This window comes from Pollicipes pollicipes, unplaced genomic scaffold, assembly GCF_011947565.3.
Source record: "Pollicipes pollicipes isolate AB1234 unplaced genomic scaffold, Ppol_2.1 Scaffold_6138;HRSCAF=7277_pilon_pilon_pilon, whole genome shotgun sequence".
NCBI lineage: Eukaryota > Metazoa > Arthropoda > Thecostraca > Pollicipedomorpha > Pollicipedidae > Pollicipes > Pollicipes pollicipes.
The window spans coordinates 25,827,081-25,846,265 of NW_023596818.1; the positions used below are offsets into that span (position 1 = coordinate 25,827,081).

General features: G+C 53.7%; 1 protein-coding gene across 1 annotated transcript; it reads right to left on the reverse strand.

Moving 5' to 3' along the window:
* Positions 1-87: 87 nt before the first annotated feature.
* On the reverse strand, positions 88-14,767 carry LOC119105508 (homeobox protein araucan; the record flags this gene model as incomplete). Its single annotated transcript, XM_037228973.1, has 5 exons — positions 14,595-14,767; positions 11,969-12,226; positions 6,702-6,811; positions 749-1,059; positions 88-401 (listed from the first exon to the last, which is right to left on the reverse strand). Coding segments are annotated over exons 1-5 (1,044 nt in total), but the record flags the coding sequence as incomplete, so codon positions are not given.
* Between the last annotated feature and the right edge of the window lie 4,418 nt (positions 14,768-19,185).

Here is a 19,185-nt window from a genome sequence, read left to right on the forward strand (position 1 = left end):
GGCGTAGCCTCCGCCTCCGCCTCCGCCTCCGCCGCCGCCGCCTGAGCTGTGGTGGTAGGCGGCCGAGGCGGCGGCGACTGGCGAGGCCTGCGCCTGCGCCTGCGCCTGGTGCGAGTAGCGGGAGAAGGGTGCGGCGCCGGGCGCGATGGTGGGCGGCAGCGGGAAGGTGGTGGCTGCGGTGTGCGCCGGCAGCCGCTCGGCCGGCCAGCCGTGCCCCGGCGGCGGCGGCGTCTTGCAGACGGCCGTATCGGCCAGCGACCAGATCTTGGGCTTCTGCGGGTCGCTGCAGTCGTCGAGCGGCTTGTCCTTCCAGTCGCCGCCCGGCGAGAGCGTCTCCGACTTGACCTCGGCCCGGGCCAGCGGCGACAAGCCTTCGCTCGCGGCGTTGCTCAGCGGCGACTCTGCGACAGACGGCGTCGCGTGAGGTCACCGGGCGTACGGTAAGTTCGGTCATTACGGTCCAACGACTGGCTAAACAACCTAAAAGGATGAACAAAGCGCAGGCACGTTAGTGAAGTATGAATTCTAAGGAGTGCGAATATTGTGGGCATTAACGTCCTGCTGATAGACGCGTCCTGCTTTACCAAGATTTGCTTGCTCTTGAGAATGGGACACAGAACCTCAAAAGAATACCACCGCATGAAACTGCGACCTGCAGATCAATGAGAAGCAAGAGATGCATACCATTAATTTCTTATAAGTCATGCAAGTTATTATGACACTGAGTCAAGCGGCCAATGGGGTTTACCTTTCTCGCCATCTTCTTTCTCCCCCTCGCTCTTGTCCTTGCCATCCGCCTTTCCCTCCTCGTCGTCCGACTCTCCCTTGTTCTTCGGCTCCCACGTCATCTTGTTCTCCTTCTTCAGTCTTCGCCGGGCGTTGGCAAACCAGGTGGAGATCTGCGTCAGCGTCATCTTGGTGATGATGGCCAGCATGATCTTCTCGCCCTTGGTCGGGTACGGGTTCTTCTTGTGCTCGTTCATCCACGCCTTCAGCGTGCCCGTGGACTCGCGAGTGGCATTCTTCCTCCTCGCAGCCAGGTCGTAGGGTGCACCATACCTGCGGCAAAATATAACGTTATGGGGATGCTGATTCTCATGCTCTGCAATACGGCCACGTTATCAGGTTTACCATGATTGCCGCTCCCGGCTAAGGGCTTGTTATGTCAGCACTTCTGTTGCTTTTTACTTACTCCACTCAGTCCTGTCTTCTCACGCCCAGCGGGACGTGTTATCGAAACGCCTCTCCCAGACACCCAATCCTGCCCTTTGACTGAAGTCTGGTGGGGTGTAGATCAGCATACGGCTGCTGCCCACCCTTCCCAGCCACCCAGTCCAGCCCTCTGACTGAAGCCCGGTGGGGTGTGGATCAGCATACGGCTGCTGCCCACCCCTCCCAGTCAGCTCAGTCCAGTCCTCTGACTGAAGCCTGGTGGGGTGTAGATCGGCACACGCCTGCTGTCCACCCCTTCCAGCCACCCAGTCCTGCCCTCTGACTGAAGCCCGGTGGAGTGTAGATCAGCACACACCTGCTGTCCACCCTTTCCAGCCACCCAGTCCTGCCCTCTGACTGAAGCCCGGTGGAGTGTAGATCAGCGCACGCCTGCTGCCCACCCCTTCCAGCCGTTCGTCACCGCCGGCTTATCTGGCCGACGGAGGTCCCGCTGCTTGGTTTATGCACGCGCCAGCCGGGGCCGACATATCGCGTGAGATCAGGCTCAATTATGGGCCGTAAATCTGACCCGTCCCGTCGGGACAACAAGCCGGCGTGCACTCCAGGTCCGCCCAGCTATGCGGGGACAGATACGTGCCGGCTTCGGCTGGAGCGGCGCCGCTCACCGGAGCGGGGTCAGACGTCTGACCAGCGCCAGAATGCCAGGCTCGCCAGCGGCCGGACCGGCGACTCGCGCCCGGTAACATGTGACGAGCTCCGTGCCAGGGTTCGGCGACGGCGGGAGCCGCGGCCGCGCTGGCCGGCCCCAAAACCGCGAGGCGTGGCGTACACTAGTCCCCGATGGCGTACACTAGTCCCCGATGGCGTACACTAGTCCCCGATGGAGTACGCTAGTCCCCGATGGCGTACGCTAGTCCCCGATGGCGTACACTAGTCCCCGATGGAGTTCCCGGCTCGTCGGACGTTGACGTTGGAGGGAACTAAGGACGTAGGATTGCTGTGAACAGAGTATTCTAGCGGGTATTTGCCATTCCATACCGTCTTTATTTAGATAAAGGGGTCATCAAAATTGGACATGCCGTAAAGCAGTAGCATCAAAAACTTTGAATGGTGTGATGCATTTTAGCAACGTCCTACGGGCAGTTATTGTTTACGACCGCGTGTATGTTCGTTAAGTTTAGAGCAAGCCTGTCTACACACCCTTAAGCGCAGCCGGAAGTACGCATGCTTACTTCGAAAAATGCATACAAAACCTAGATTCTCCTCAGTCGTGAACCAATGCTTGCGCTCAGCCTAAATCTATAACACATCCTCAACCACGCCTTTGGAAATGGAAAGCAGCTGCGCGGAGTAGTTTTACGGAGAGATTATGCAAGACCCTGCACGGCGGTGACTTGCGGTGACGGCGGTGATTGATTGACTAAGTATGCAAAGCAACCAACAAACAGAACTCATTCAAACATGCATCTTTTATATAAGAAGGTTAAAAGCACTTAGCATATTGTAGCATTACGATTCATTCTACCCTTCAAATATGTGTTCTGATCTATCTTGTTCCGGTCGCACTCGAAGGAGCGAAACCTGTTCTCGCTCTCATAAATCATCGGCATCCCCGACGCACGAAAACCCCGACAGCTGTGTCGTTCCGGCGGACATAAGTTGGATTTTATTAGTTCTATTAGGCTGACGGTTGGCGCCTGGCTGGCGGGGGCGACCGGCGAAAAAGCGATCCGTCCAGTCCACTCAGGGGCGGGGTAAAAACTGGCTGGAGCGGACGGACGACGCTGGACACGGCCGGACCGGGGTCGGCTGAAGAGGCGGCGGCGCTGAGAGGGGGCGCCCGGCCGGCCGCTGAGCCGACGCCCACCGGTGACCGCCCACTGGCGACTGCAGAGGCGGGTCCAGCATCCAACCTGATGGAGTGACAATTTTCGCCAGCATCCATTCAATTTCCAGTCTGTTCGCTAGACGATACGGCTTTGATTGAAAATGAATTAAAATATAAGTGATTCTTTTTTTGGAGTCTAGTAATTCGGGTCGGGTGGGGTCGGGTCGACCTGACCATCTGTTCCCAACTGCAGCTGACTCGAAGCTGTGAATCGCAGGCGTTCGGGGGCGTTGAGGCGAAGCGCCGTAGGTGCCGCATGTACGGGCTTTACGTCAACCGCTGTGACGCAAAGGAGGGGCAGCGATCTTTTCCTCTCCTCACAACCTGTTAGAATCTAGCAGATTTTGTCTTCACAGCCTTTTCGCCGTGTCAGGCTCTGGCTAACCAGCGGTGTGACGTCAGTGAAATGGTGAGCCAGTGACGTCATATTCAGCCGTGACTCGAGCGTGAGCCCGCTCGGGGTCGCTCGGCACATTCGACAGGTCCATAAAACAGGTGAGCTGCTAATTGGTCTCGCGGTGTTAAAGATCTGCACGACTATTTTTCCAAGGCGGCATTGCTAATAAAGTATGCAAGATAGAGCCGTTCTGCGCTAATTAGTACCTATTAGATGGGTCTGACAAGTTGGAGAGCTCACGACTCCTGACATTTTTAGGCGATCGGCTTAGAAGAATCGGACATCGAGAATAAGCGATCAGAATCATTGAATGATCTGGTCCGAGCCAGACTTGCTCCACGGGGCAGTTGGACAGATTATCTAGGCAAAAACATTTCCATGAACTTGGTCAGCTCCAACCACTGCACGCACTTAATAGACCAACTTATTTGTATCTCAATCAGTATATTCTCACTTATTCCCCATTAAGTTTATTTCTATGGCCTCCCTCGAGCTCCTTGATCACGCAAGTGCGAGAGGAATAAGGACGGTTGAATCAGCCATGGTTACAAGTTCCTCTGTAGGGCAGGGAACGGGGGCGAAGCAGTCCCCACAGCTTTGCGGAAGTTGATGTAACGTCTACAGGAGTTGCACGCAAAGAAACGCCTCAGAAAGCCTTGATATCCCTCTCACCACACCTGAGCCATGGCGCAGCTCCTTCCCACAATTCACCCACTTATGTGAAAGCTGAGCATTTGTCCCACGGGCGATGCATGAGGAGAATGGCTTTTACGCAAGACAGCATCCTAATTCCAGTCCAAGTGAGCCGGCTATACCACAACCTTAGCTGCATCCCACAACGGAACCGTCCTGCAGGCGCTCAAGGCCACCACAGCCAGCGGCGGTATGTCCGTCGTTCCGAATCTGTCGCCCCATCCCGTGTGCCCGCTGTATGTTCCTGTCGCCCCATCTTGCATCCCCGCAGTACACCCCTGTCGCCCCATCTTATATGTCCGCTGTATGTCCCTGTTGCCCCATCTTGCATTCCCGCAGCTTCAGTCAGCGCAACACGTCAGTCAATTTAGTAAACGTTTGCTCACTTCCTCAGTCACTTCCACATCGATTTTCTGCGGTCTCAAAAGCTTAGCCGAGGACTCAAAACTAATGCACTTCGCGGTCGGCCTCCGTTTTACAGCCGCCTCAAGCAGCAGGCATGCGTCCGCAGATAGCCGGGAGGACAGCGCTCAGCGGCTTATTATTTACGTTCTGTCCAGTACCAGCTCTCGAGTAACCCAGTCCTTTAATCCCATATGCCCTGAGACCCAGTTCCCGATTCCTTATCCTCCTAATGTGCGGGTCCTAACCTCCGGTCTCTAATCCCTCAGTCTCCCAGTTTCTTAGTCCTCAGTCTCCCAGCCCGCAGTCCCTAATGTTTAGTGCCTAGTCCCTAGTCCTTAGTCCCTAGTGCCTAGTCCACAGTCATCAGTCCCCAGCCCCCATTGTCAGACCCTATTCCCCAGTCATCAGTCCCCAGTTGCCCAGTCCCCAGTCTCCCAGTCCTCAGTCCCTAGTCCCTAGTCCACAGTCCCTAGTCCCCAGTCCCCAGTCCCCATCCCTGCAGTCCCTGCAGTTCTCCATCTCCGCCCTCGGGCCGGCTTCATGTCTGGCGATCATTGGCGTGCCGCACCACAATTACGTCCCATTTGGCCGACATAGCTCAACAGCCATTGCGAACGGACGGAACAAAACGCCGGCCGGCCCGGCCGCCATAGCTGTTTGCCCTGGGGCTGACCGTGCAGCGAGCGGAGCGGGGCAGTCGGGCGCGACGGCACCACACGCACATGGGGGGGGGGGGGGGGGGGGGGGAGCGACATGTCGCGGTGGAGGCGGAGCAGGCTGCAAAAGGTACAGGTTTGCAAGTGATGCTAGGAGGAATTGGGTAACGTTGGACGCTTGGCGACAAGTCGTCAAAGAACGTCGTTAGTCTGTATTTGTTTTTCTTTTTGCCGTTGAAAGATCGACGATAAATGGACACTGCTGACCTGGAGCTTCAAACCACTTGCATTTGGAAGCCTCCAATCAGACTAATGCAAAAATTCAAGTGCACGGTTGGATCGTTTTCGAAATTTTACACTGCATAACACAAATTTTGACAATACATCTTAAGAGTAATCTGTCACAGGTATGATATAATTGCTGCGGAATAAATGGCGCACAATCGGGCCAAGTCAGCGACTTCGAAAACGGGAGCCCAATGCCAGCCGCTGTCGGGGGCCACTACACCAGCCGGCGATTAATTAGTGCACTTGCTGTGTCTGTCTCAGGCGACGGCTGAGAAATTAATTAACGTCACCCGGCCTGCAGCAAAGCCGGCAGATGTGGAGGGAGGGACGGTAGCAAGCGAATAGGAAACGGGGGGGGGGAGGAATGGGAAAGGCGGGGAGGGAGGAGTGGGGACAACGGGAGGATGAGAGAAGGACGGCAGAGGCAGGGAGGGATAGACAGCGAGAGAGAGGGAGAGGGAGAGAGAGAGATGGAGAGAGAGAGAGAGAGAGAGGAAAGAGAGATAGGAGAAGAGAGAGAGAGTGAGAGCGGAGAGAGAGAGAGAGGAGGAGAGAGAGAGAGAGAGAGAGAGAGAGAGAGAGAGAGAGAGAGAGAGAGAGAGAAGAGCGCGAGAGAAAGAGAGAGAGAGAGAGAGAGAGAGAGAGAAGAGAGAATAAGAGAGAAGAAGAGAGAGAAGGAAGAGATAGAGAGCGCGAGAGAAAAAGAGATAAATGCGGGATGGTAAGGTATACCTATAATATAGCCCACCCCCGCCAATTACTGGAAGAGGAAGCGAAACAAACAAAATGATGAAGCGTTATGCACGCATCCTCAACAATTCGTGCTCATGGCAAACATAGAAGCGTTTGCTAATATCGCGTAAATTGCACTGTAAACAAGGACCTTTGACGCATTCTTGGATATAATTGAGTGTGTATGTGCTCTGGCGATGCTATGGCGCAGCGTGAGCAGTGAGACCTCAAAACTGGTGCTGTGCACCTTTTTCAAGTCGTAAGCTCCCGTAAAAAGGTCACGACGAAAAATTGTCAGTTACTCCGCATATTCTAAAGTGTCAAACGAATGCCCATCACGGTGTCAGGAAGATGTCACGGCGTATGCGTAGAGGCTTACTTGAGTGGAGTTTATATTGAACAAGGGGTCAGACGAAGGGTTCAGGCGAAGGGTTAAACGACGCACAACTTGGCGTCCTGGCGTGCTCACCCGTACAGCGAGGGGTCGTAGGGGCTGTAGCCGTAGCCGGCCGTGCCGCCCAGGCCGCCATAGACGCCCATGTCAGCTCCGCTCGACTCCTTCAGGCCGTACGGCGTGCCCTGCGGGACAGAGCGACGGCACGCGTCACGGATGGGGCAGAGGAGTGGCGCATGTCACGGGGTGCAGAGGAGAAGCGGGGCATGTCACGGGGTGCAGAGGAGAAGCGGCGCACGTCACGGGGTGCAATGGAGAAGTGGCGCATGCCACGGGGTGTAGATGAGAAGTAGCGCACGTCACAGGGTGCAGAGGAGAAGCGGGATAAGTTATGGGGTGTGGAGGAGAGGCGGCACACGTCATGGGGTGGGGCATATAAGTGGCGCACGTAAGTATAGAGCGGGAGCACTTGGAGAGACCGTGCCGATAGTGTAGCCGTTAACACGTCTGCGTAAACCACTGCGCCTCTGGCAAACTGGAGGTTCCGGGTTCGATTCCCCGCGGTGCCCGCCCTGCCCGCCAGGGTGAGAGGCAGGCGACGCCGTATGGCCGCAGCAGCTGAGTGCGTCATAACGCCCTACCCCACTGACAGCAGCGATGGGAGCACTGACGACAGCGACGGGAGCACTGACGACAGCGACGGGAGCACTTTGAGCACCTCAAGGATGGAGCGAAGGAGTGGGTAGATCACCGACGGAGTAAGGAAGTGCGCGAGTCAGGGGTGTCAGTAGCCCATTAGGACAGTAAGTGGTGCACGTCTGGTTTGAGGCAGGGTGGTACGCGAATTCCTTGGTTCTAGGCGTAAATAGCGCTTTGGCCGGGTCGTAGGGTTACCATTTGCGCTTCGCAGGGGATCAGTAAAATTCGAGTGGGCGCCAAATGACCACTGCAGTCGGCGCGCCCGAAAACACCAATCAACAACAATCAACAACAGTAGAATTCGGTTAGTTCACTTACTACCGCAAGGAACCAAACGCCGCGTGCCTTGATGGGGAACTAAGATACACTTTGTCTTTCCGCTCGAAATTTAGTCACGATAGGCCGTGGGTCATTCTGTGATGAGTGGCGATAAGGTGAACCTGAACTAGGTGTGTACCGCCCCACAACAGGAACGTTCGACACTTACAGACTGTCCTTTGGGACGGATTCTTTCGTCCTTCACTCGCGAGAGAGAAAGCCACGATCCATTCACGTGCGTCGCCCGTGTTTTTTATCAGCAGAGCCCAGATTAGTACGCCCTCGACGCTCAGGCTGCTACAAATCGATTTCGCTGTCATCAAGTCTTTTTGTGTGTCCGGACACTCATTGGATAATGCTTTCACGGACGTGTACGGTCTTGTAAGAGACCGATACATTTTATCGCCCATTACCATTAGGTTTATTTGCGTTCTTGTCGTAGTTCTAGAGGCGTCTCACGTCCAACCAAAGAGGAACAGAGGGGACAGAGCGGAGGGGGTTCGTGGGGGCTGTGAGCGACGACGACGACCATATACTACTAACTCGATTGCGGGCTCGTCCTTTAACCCAATGACGTACATAAGTTACGGACCGGCACAAAACCCCGACATGAAACTAATGGAGGGGCGCGTTTTCTTCGTTTTATGGGCGTTTTCAGTGACGACGGCAGTAAAACGCATGTTTACGTCTGAAGCAATGTCCGGACCGGTCATTAGATGTCGAGGGAAACTGGTGACATTTGTCTATGTTGTCTCCAAAACCATGCGAGTAATACATGCTTTATCGGGTTAGCACTCCGCTCTTGCGTCAGCACTTTGCTCTATTTTGGTTTCCTGCTCTTCACTTAGTCAGTGACCATTGAAATCACCTCGGCGGAATGTGAAGCCATGGATGAGCTTCATACATTCATTGATGAAAGCCATGAGACATACTTACAAAATTCATGTGAAAAGTCGTGAACACAGACGCACTCCTCTAGTAAGATCTAGCACAGTTATCGTCCATTAGTGTTCGTCGGTCGTTCCGGAAAAATATCGTCATGACACGTAGAGCACGCACCAGGCTGCACCTGGGGCACTGCTCGAACACCCGCCGGACAACCGATGTTCTTTGAAATTGATGATCACAATAGGCGTTGCTGCATGCAACATATTGATTCGACACAAACAGAGTCGCCCTTCAATCACACCAGGAGTGCGACCTCTCCCCACGCCCATCCAGTCCCTGCTCCGCACCCTGCTGCCGGGTCCAGATGGCGCTCAATTAGCGCCGATTCTCGGGCGCGGCTGGCGCTCGCGCGTCTCGCGGGGGGCAGGGGAGGAGATCGTTTAAAGCGAGCAGCCGGCGGCGGGGAGAAGCGATCGAGTGTGCATACACAAACGTTAGCGAGGCGCTAATCGGCACCGGTGCTCATTGCTCTCGTGTGGCTGAGCTTGACTCGGTTATTTGGCGGGCAGAGGAGGTGCTGGTGAGACGGTGTGGCGCGAAATAGTCCTGTCATTGCAGGCAGTGGTGCCTTTTCTGAAGGCTCCATTCAGCCATGTTAATTCACAAAAGAACGCATTTGAATAGATGAACGTCGCTGCGGTGTGGTGTTCATGAGAGAGAGCGGATGTGACAAGCAACACCACAACGGATTATTTCACAAAGCGGCAACAGACTTCCTTGAGAAAGAGGGAAGACATTTTTGGTGAACTGCGTGCAGCCCATCACGAGCAGCTGGCTAGTGACTAACGACCCCGGCACGACCGTAAATAGCGTCCTACCCAACCATTGCGTCCCTCATAACTAGGTCACGTGGCCAGGGCCGGGTCACGACGGAGCACGTTTGGAGGGGGTCTGTGTTGACGCAGCGCGGCGCCGGCGGCGATCCTGGCGCAACAGAGACAAATGGCCGACGTTGCGCGATTTCTCATCGACCGCGGCCGACCGCGGCGTGTTTGACAAATGACTCATGAAACGACGCACGACGCGCGCGATTGGTGCGCTTTTTAACGCGGCGGGCGGGCCGAAATTACAATAATTCATCGATACCATTACCATTCAATAAAGTCATCCTTTCCTCATCCATCACCGCGCGGCTCCCGACGGAGCGGTGTGGGTTTTCCGCTAATTCTCATGCAAAGCGTCCCCATGTGGCCCGCCACCAGCCGGCGGTCGGGACGGGCCGTATCGATTTCGGTCCAGCGCCCTGGGAGGGCGCCCGCCGCCCGGCCTCGGCCGCGGCCGGCCCGCCGGCCCGGCCAGTCGGAATGAACCGCTGGCGCCAGGCGGAATTATTTGTGTTTCAAGTTACGGCCGGGGGACGACCATAATTCATTCCGCCTCCGAGCGAGGGGCGGACAGCGGAGGGGAGGGGAGGGGCACGCGGCCGCGAGCCGGGGAGATTTGTCTCCACCAGTTTTGGCGGACTTGCCGCCCGTCGGCTGCCGTTGGCGGCTGGGGGTGTGGAGTCGGGGTCGACGGCGGTGCAGGCGTCTCGGCGCCGTCACCGTGGGGGCGGCTGCGGCGTGTTGGCCGGATCGGCGTCGACGTTCAGTGCGCGGTTTTGGCATCTTTCCCATAACGGCGGAGAGACGGGTGAAACGACAGGGGTGATGGGACTGAGACTGGCCGTCTCTAGAAAGACAAAAGTAGCCTAACAGCTGATGGCTTCGCTCGTTTAGGACAAATGGGAAACGACCCAAGAGGATTCGACGCTAGGAGATGAGAGGAGCACGTTTCTCAGACAGTGCTTATTGCCAGGTCAGGGCCCTAGCTCCCGGAGGGTCCCTAACCCTGTGATAATGGAGCGTTATCAGGGACAGCTCACGTACCGGAGCTGCTGGGACGCGATGGGTTGTTCCCTATGTTCCCGTTCGTATGAAACATGCTCCCGGGACGGCCCGTGTTCCCGGACCAACGGGACACGCTCGCGGGACAGTCCATTTTCCCGGACCAATGAGACATGCTCCCGGGAAAGGCCACGTTCCAGACCGGCGGCTACGACATCCAATGTTCCCGTTCAAACGAACTCGCCACATGACAGACATGTTCCCACATAGCTGGACCACGCTGGCGGGACAGGCCACGTTCCCGGACAGGTGGGATGCGTCCCCGGAGCAGCGTGGAGGTGTGCACGGGCCGACCGATGCCACCACTAATGGAAAAACCTTGTTGTGCGCCGCGGCGCGGAAAAATATTGGCAGCCCATCGCTTCCCGCGGCGTTATCATCGGCTTCCGCAAGGGCAGGCTTCTGCACGAACTCCGGGTTCAGTGGACGGTGGGGCTGTGCGTAACTGAGGACTCTGTCTCGCTGGTTCCGTCTGCGCTGCTCGTTTTGAGAGAGGTGCGAGCTTCGAGCTAATGCTTTCCGTCCATTTCTCGTTCGTCCGACTCCGGACCTCCTCCCTTGTTGAGGCTCAATAGTTACACTCTTCTCTGCTTCCCGTGAATGCTTTCGGCAAAGAGAAGAAGACGAGCGTGCCGTGGTTACCGTGGCATCCGCCCACGTTGTCACCTCGCATGAAGACACGGTAGCCGCCTCTACTCCAAGGATAACTGCCAAAGGGCTATTCGAACTACATTGCAAGGCATCCGCCAGGCATGGGGTCGAACAGGCGGCTACGGCCCTTCAGAATGTAGCGTATGCCTGCTCCATCAAGAGGCACACGTACGGGACATCACGGCCATAAAAAGCAGCAGGTATCCGGATGCTCAGAAATGTGATGAAGCGGGCTTAGTATGCGCGTTGGGCCACGCCCTCCGGACGGCGAGCATACATGGAAATGGAATGTCGTAATGCCTGTCGTAAATGCCTACAGGTTGCAGAGTGCATACATTTAGGGCGCAGGAATGTTCCTTTAATACGGTTGGTGACCTAGTGGAGTCATGGCAAGAGGACATCAGCTCAGGCCACCGTGGTGAACAAGACGTACTGGACGGGGTAGTACCTGTAGGGTACATCGGACAGAGGTCAAAATGGCCCTCGCCAGGGTGGTGAAGCCAGTGCGTCTGACGAAACAGTGCTTATGAAGGGCGAGAGAGAGAGAGAGGGGGAGAGAGAAAGAGGGGGAGAGAGAGAGAGGCGAGAGAGAGAGAGAGAAAGAGAGAAGAGAGAGAGAGAGAGAGAGAGAGAGAGAGAGAGAGGAGAGAGAGAGAGAGAGAGAGAGAGAGAGAGAGAGAGAGAGAGAGAGAGAGAGAGAGAGAGAGAGAGAGAGAGAGAGAGGGAGAGAGAGATGGACAGAGCGCTGCCCACAAATTTGCTGGGAGAAAATGCCGGATGGAGCCCTACACAGCACTCCCGAGGTGCTGAGACAGGCACACCGGACAGAGCGGCACTCACGAAGGTGCTGAAGTAGGAGGAGTCGACGCCGATGCTGGGGTAGGGGTTCTGCTCGCCGCTGGGGTAGCTGGTGCTGTAGTGCAGCGTCGAGCCGGTGCTGAGGCGCGGGTAGGAGTTGAGCGCGGCCAGCCGGCTCGGGTCGTACTGGCACGAGCAGACGGCCTGGCCGGTCACGGGGTCGGTGCCCACCACCCGGCCCGTCTCGCAGCACGACGTGCCGGCCGTGCTCGGCGTGCTCGGCTGGCCCGGCATCAGCAGCTGGCGGAGCAGGGCACGCTCCGGTCAGTGTGGCTCACGGGTGAGCACAGGGTTCAGGTCAGCAGAGTGCATACAGGCCGGCTGAAGTCACGCGGGTCATCTGGGTCGCACGGGTACGGACATGGGTCAGTACTGGTGCTACAGGGGTCAACTGAAATCACACTGGTCGGATCGATCGCAAGGGCTGTTGCCAGGTGAGTCAGCTGGGGTCATCTGTGTCATCTGAGGGCATTTGGTGTCAGATGACATCAGCTGAGGTCAGCTGACTCCGTACTGGTCAGCACTGCCTGCACTGGACGGCTGAGGCTCTGTTGTTTATCTGAGGTCACCCTGATCAGGTCAGTTGGCGTCATCTGACTTGGACAGGTGAGAGACAGTCAGCGAAAACTGCTGAGACTATACCGATCATTGTTGTGCCAGCTGACGCTTGGCTGCGCACGCCGAGAGGCCCCCGCTCGCGCGCACGCTGAGAGGCCACCGCTCGCGCGCCGCTGCACCACTAGAGGCACCCGCTCGCGCGCCGCTGCGCCACTAGAGGCCCCCGCTCGCGTGCCGCTAGAGGCCCTCGCTCGCGTGCCGCCGTGCCGCTAGAGGCCCAGTTCGCGCGCCGTTGCGCCACAAGAGGCCCCCACTAGCGCGCCGCTGCGCCGTTTGAGGTCCCCGCTCGCGCGTTGCTGAGCCGCTGGAGCACGATGACAAGTCAGCTCAGAGGATGCGGCGCATTTGGCGGCAGGAATGCTGTGTTAATTATTTTCGATGCCGGCGAGTCATGGCCCCTCGGCCATCGCACGGAGGTCGCTAACATGAGCATGATTCTCAGTCCACCCTGGCATATGCGCCTTACCCCTCCCCCCCCCCCCCCGACCCCTGCGTCGGCGATGTCGCGAGCCGGTTTCCTGCGGAAGACGTTATCGACCAGACTGGTGTCGCTTGGCTTCGACGTGCTCTTGAAACAAATGCGAGAAGACGACGGATTGCAGCGGCGGGTTGACCGCTTGCGACGACGCTGCCGTGCTGTTGTGCGCGGGAATTCGTCGGCGAAGCGGTCATAGCAGCTGGACATATGCGTCAGGGCATGTGGTGCTGCGGTTACATTTATTATTTTTATTTTAACTAAATGACTTGGCAGACTGTACGAAACAGTTGTAGTCATAAAGAAACATAAATTCCCGTTTACCGATGATTCCATAGTTCAGTATGCTTTAATGAGCAGCCGATATCCCTATAGGAACGGGGCGTTTCATTTTAGGAAATTTGTCGAGCCGTCAAAGAATACGTGAAATGTCTTTAGACTAGCGACATATCATCCTGATACTCAATTCACGTTTCATTTTATCAGCCATTCTTTTTTTACGCTGCCACAATTTTGCAAAGTTTGCACTGTAAGGTGGCCCTACGGGGCCCTAGTGTCAATCAGAGTATTAGTTTTTAAAGATGCGCTTTACGATAGTTGGACGGTGGCGTCAGTCGAACAAAAAGTAAAATGCACTTTTCGCCTATTTTTACACGTTGTATATCACTATTGCGTTGCACTTACTTGCGCTGTAAAGCTGCTAACCGCAATCGCAATTTTCGGCCCGTTCTAAATCATTTAAGTTCAGTGGAAGAGTCTTTTCACCATAGTCTTTCTACATCCCGTTAATTCGTATGTATGCGGTATTTACAGTACGTTTACGCCTAGCAGCACATTACAGCGCGTACAGCACCAAGCACGTTTGGCCAAAATCTAATATCGGTTACCAGTTTCCGCAGTGATGATGTCTGCTGCAGTATCACGTCACATTCACGTACTCACGTCAATGTGCCACGTATTAAAAAGAGCCGCAGGCGTTCTTTCTGACATGCAGTTTTGGAAGCTCTCGATCGATGACATCTCTCGACTGAGCACATAAAATTTTTCGACTAAGTGCATTCGAAGAATACCAAGTTCGACATCCATTGATAATGTATCGCATTTGGCACGATCCGTCTGTGCAATGTTGTTCGCATTTATGATTGGAAAGCTTGACTACCTATTAAATTTGGTCCAAATGATGAAGCTGGCATGCCTTTCAGACCTTAAAATGCGTCATATGAATGTGCTGCGTGAGCATGTGCTAATTACTCAGGTAAGCGCAAGGTTATGCTGGCTTCGATACACTAAACGCAAAGGTGCTGCGCCGGCTAAAACACCATACTGGCTGAAAAAGACCCACGGCGGCCGCAGAGTCAGCACAGATGTCGAGGATGCTTACCTGCTTATTTCTTTACAGCCGGATTATTATTTTTCAAATTTTTAATTTTAAGATTTTTCGTGTATTTTGCAATGCATTTCCTTTATTTGGCGGTGGTTCTCAGCAATTCAGAGCCCACTCCTTCAACTGCTCACCTGCGAAGCAGCCGTCACGTAGGGGTAGCCGAACTGGGTGTAGGCCGACATGGCGCCGATGGCGTGCCGCCTCAGGTCAGAGTAAGTCAGGCCTTTCCGTGGCCGGGTCACGTGACGAGGCCGCGGGTCGGCCGCGGCGGTGCGGCGCCGGTCGTTCGGTCACACAGCACGCGCCCCTCTCTCGCTCCGCGCAGCACGGCAACTGGCCGCCGCCGGCCGCCGGCGCGCCGAGCGTCATCAGTGGGCGGAGCCTCACCAACCGCCGACCAATCAGCGGGCGCGCCGGCCCCGGCTCCGCCCACAGCCATTGTGGCCGACGGGAGAATTAGCCTCGGCATTTGCTGACTGGCTTGCTGGCCACTCCCTGAGAGGACGAAGAAAAATAGCCAGGGAATAGACAGTTGAATTCTAGTGGCATTAGCGTGCTGGTGAGCCCGTGAAATATGGAGTAAAATGCAATTAATCATGTCTACGGTACGAGGATGGTGTAAAAAGTAGGGACACATATGTAAAAATTATGTAGGACAAGCGCCAAACACAGCGGAATTCATACTCACATCATGCAAGTGTTGGTCAGACAAACGAAGCACACCTGAGAACCAATGAGAAGTCAATATAAATAAAATATGGCGTTCTGAGGGGAAAACCACGCCTGCAGCGGCGGAAAACTCGAAACACCGTGTCTCAATGAATGCTCGTGTGTGTTAGAGAGCGTTTGACGCGACATTTATGGATGGCGCGTACAACTATTTGGCCTGTGAAACCTTTGTAGGTAAAATTGAGGGCCCAGCCAGCCAGCTAGAATCTGTTTGTTGCGTGGGTACATGCCGGATGGCTTACACGCTCAAAGTAAACAAATTCCTGAATGGCTTACACGGAAGCCCCCGGTTGAAGCTGAACGCACTGCTACATGAAAAATACATCAAACACATTTCAAAGCACAACTAAAGACGCGGCGGGTAGGCGAAGCATCCAAAGCTTCTTAATGAGCTGTGAGCGGTATCAAGCACCGTTGTAGTCCTTGGGATATCTATTTACCACTTAAATAGGTTCCTGGCTACTGAAATAACTCACTATTTGAACCACACATCAGCTATTCCATACACTAGTCTCCAACTTCAATGGTCTGGATGAAAATGCAATTGTCGTGTTTAGAGTCGCAATAGTTACTTTGTGCGTGTCACGCTTCTCCACGGGGCATATAAACCATGCTGTTACGGTAAGTTGGCGTGCTAACAGCCCCCTGCAAAACGAGTGTGTTGCAAAGGTGCGCTTGGTCAAGAGATTATTTTGTTTGGCCGAAACACGAACAATGCAATGCGTCGGATTTAGGACAAAGGTGTCTAAAGTCACCTGCCTTCAGCGACCTCCATGAGCCAGATGCAAGACGTGATAACACAATTTTACGCATCAGCGTTTTTGACCGAACCATAATTAATATATCTGTGAAATGTCGTGGGTTTTGATACCTGTAGATGATAGGATGAAGTAGATGGTAGGATGCTTGGTGTTTGACCTTCTTGCTAATGCTCGTTGTATGTCCTGTTCCACGTCTTTAATTTTGATAAAACTTAGGAGCTCTTATGCGTGCTTCCACGTAAAATGAAAAAAACAAGCTTCAATCCATGGAGAAAATGCCTGCAAAGTGAGGCTGTTATGTTCACTAAAGCTTGTTTATAAGCGTGATTTTAAGACCAGAAAGAATTTCACGTCTAAAACCAGTGGAATTTGTAATCAGTGGGAGAGACGAGACAGGGCATGTCAATAAAAACACCAGGGTAACACAGCTTATTATCAAGTAAAAACACTAGGCTGGCCCAGCTTGATATTGTATATATGTACACACACACACACACACACACACACATATATATATATATATATATATATATATATATATATATATATATATATATATGCATATGTATGCGTGATAAGAGATCTTTTGTTCAAGCCTGACTTCGGTGGTCATTTCCTGGTTGCGGTCCAGCACAAGAGCAGGAGATGACAGCAACTTGGAAGTGATGAACAATGCGCGATTTTAGCTCCCCAGAAAGGAGCCTGCAGTTAACTCCCAACCAAAGTGTGAAAATCCGCTTTATTGACGCTCACAGGCCGACATGAATTTCGTTTCGTATCATGTCGCGTCGCGCAGCACAAACTCTGCGCAGTGGCTGCCAACACCCCTCGTTTGCCCACGTTCTTTGTTAGCGTCGCGGCGTGTATTACCTACCATTACCCACCCTCCCACCCATCAGACCAGTGGGCACCTGAGCGGGACAGCTCGGATTCTCAGGAATGCCGTCAGGTAAATGATTGTCAGAAATTCAGAAATAGCTTATATTGATATTCACTCACACAGCACGTGCGTGTGACTGTGTATTATGGTGTCATAAATTGCAAATACCGAGCTGAGGGAGGCGGAGCCGAACTGTCGTCTCCAGATGTTCCGGTGTCTTCCGCAGTCGACTGATGAGCGGATGCGGACTGACTTCGGTCGGTGCCATGGCGGCGGGGTGTAGACAGGGCGGCAGTCGGCGAGTGGATCGTATCTGGCCGCAAAGTACACACCCCCTGCCCAGGGTCTGTCAGCTCCTTAACGCGTCGGGAAGGTGACACCAAAGGTCATGGCAGCTCCCAGGATGGGTTGTGTTGGTGCAGTTGTAGGCTTGGATCCTGTCTCAAGTCAATGAGTGCACTGGTCTACCTCTAGTTCAGCATCGAGGGCGACGCCGGCGTCCTCCGCGTACAACTCAAGCCTGACGTCAACACCAAGTATTCCTGGCCTTACAGGTACTTACATATTACAATATTTTTGCGAAACTCTACAGGTTGATACGCTTCAAACAAGCACGTTAAAGGAGCATCCTGGCACGATGCGTGCTCATGGCGCGCTCGTGCCACAAGCAGAATAAGGCAATCCCGTTGTTTTGGTTTTTAATGTCTTGTTTTTGCACGCGGACGAAGTCATTAACGTAAGTTCCAAAACACAATGTTATGTGTGACGGGCATGAGTGAAAAATGAATAGGCCGGTTCTATCATGCCTCTGGGACAGTGTTACGTCACCCTACGTCAACCTTCAGCAGTGGAATGAGTCACATCTGGTCACACGAAAGCGTCACAACCTGCTGGCAGCGCTTCCTGTGGTTTGAACAAACCGGATGAAAAGATGCGCACGCAATGGATTTTACTTAAACACGAACGAAACACAGCGGAGCAAACGAATATTTTTGCGCGTGCAAGGTTCCAGCGATCATGCACCTTAACTACGCAAAAGGAAGTAAAAGATTCCATTAATAATATTGCAATAATTCAAAAGCAAGGTATGAATAAGGCACGCGCACAAGCGATGTCCCTCACTGTCATTGCATGCATAGTTAAGCCACTCCTCCAATCGCGTGCTCGGTCGCCGTATTTGGGCAAAGCGGGCCAGAAATCGCGCCGCTAATCCTGTCTCAAAATGGCGATGCTCAGGACTGGCCGGCATACTTCCTGACAAGGATATGGACACTTATTTTCTTGTTAGCTGAATGCCCCTCAAATGACCTTACTTTTGCAGGCCAAAGAGGGATTAGCTGGCTGTGTCCCGTGCCTCACGCCGCGCATTCTGCATTCTTTAACAGGTTATGAACATAAAATGCAAGATGTTGAGTGCATTTTACACGCACGGATACAAATCAGAAGAATAACTGACTGAGGGGGGAGGGGATAACTGGCTGCTACCCCATCAACGTACGCAACATCAGAGAACAAATATCACTGGCTACCTTTAATGATGTACTCATTAAACCAGCAAGATGCCTTTTGCAGCGAGGGACGAGTGAAATGATGACAGAAGGGTTTTCTCCATGCAAATATGATACCCTTAAACAGGCATGTGCCAAGATCCCCCAACAAGGATCCCGAGACCGCATCCTTCACATCCGGATCCAGGACCTTATGAAATCCTGCACCCTGGATTATTTTTATTCGGTCTTGGTCATGTTGCATGCCGTTGCTCATGAGGAGGTCGCTGATCTTTTTGATTGTGTAACACACAATCAGCTTCAGTTTAGTCTTTTATCTGTACGGCTGACACGTTCTCCGTGATGATGTGTGGCAGAACACATTCGTCGACTTCAGATGTGGAGCTCAACTGTTTTTTTTTCTGTAAAAAGGTGTGATGTCTTGTTTTTGGGTGTCCCCTGTGTTCCGGAATTTGTTGGTTTTTCGCACTTCCGATTCAGATGGTACCTGATTTCCTCGACTTCTTACAAATTCAAGTGCCGCCGCTGATGAGAGGCTGCTGTACTCTCCTGAGCTCCAAGCGCAAATTAAGCCAAGAGCAGTTTTGAAACGCCCTGTGTATAAGGGCTCAATTCTCACTACCTTTGTAGCGATCCAGACACTTGCTATCAGCGTTTAGAGGAGATATTACATCTTTTCCACTTTTACTCGTAACTCAGACGCGTCTGGGATATCCTTCTGAATTGCTCAGAATTTATGTTTGAAGTAGCAGCTCTGGAGAAAGCATTTATCTTTATTTGTTTTACTCTTCCCAAAATCTATGGCATGTAATGTTCGCGATATGCTAATCGCCCGAAACGTTTA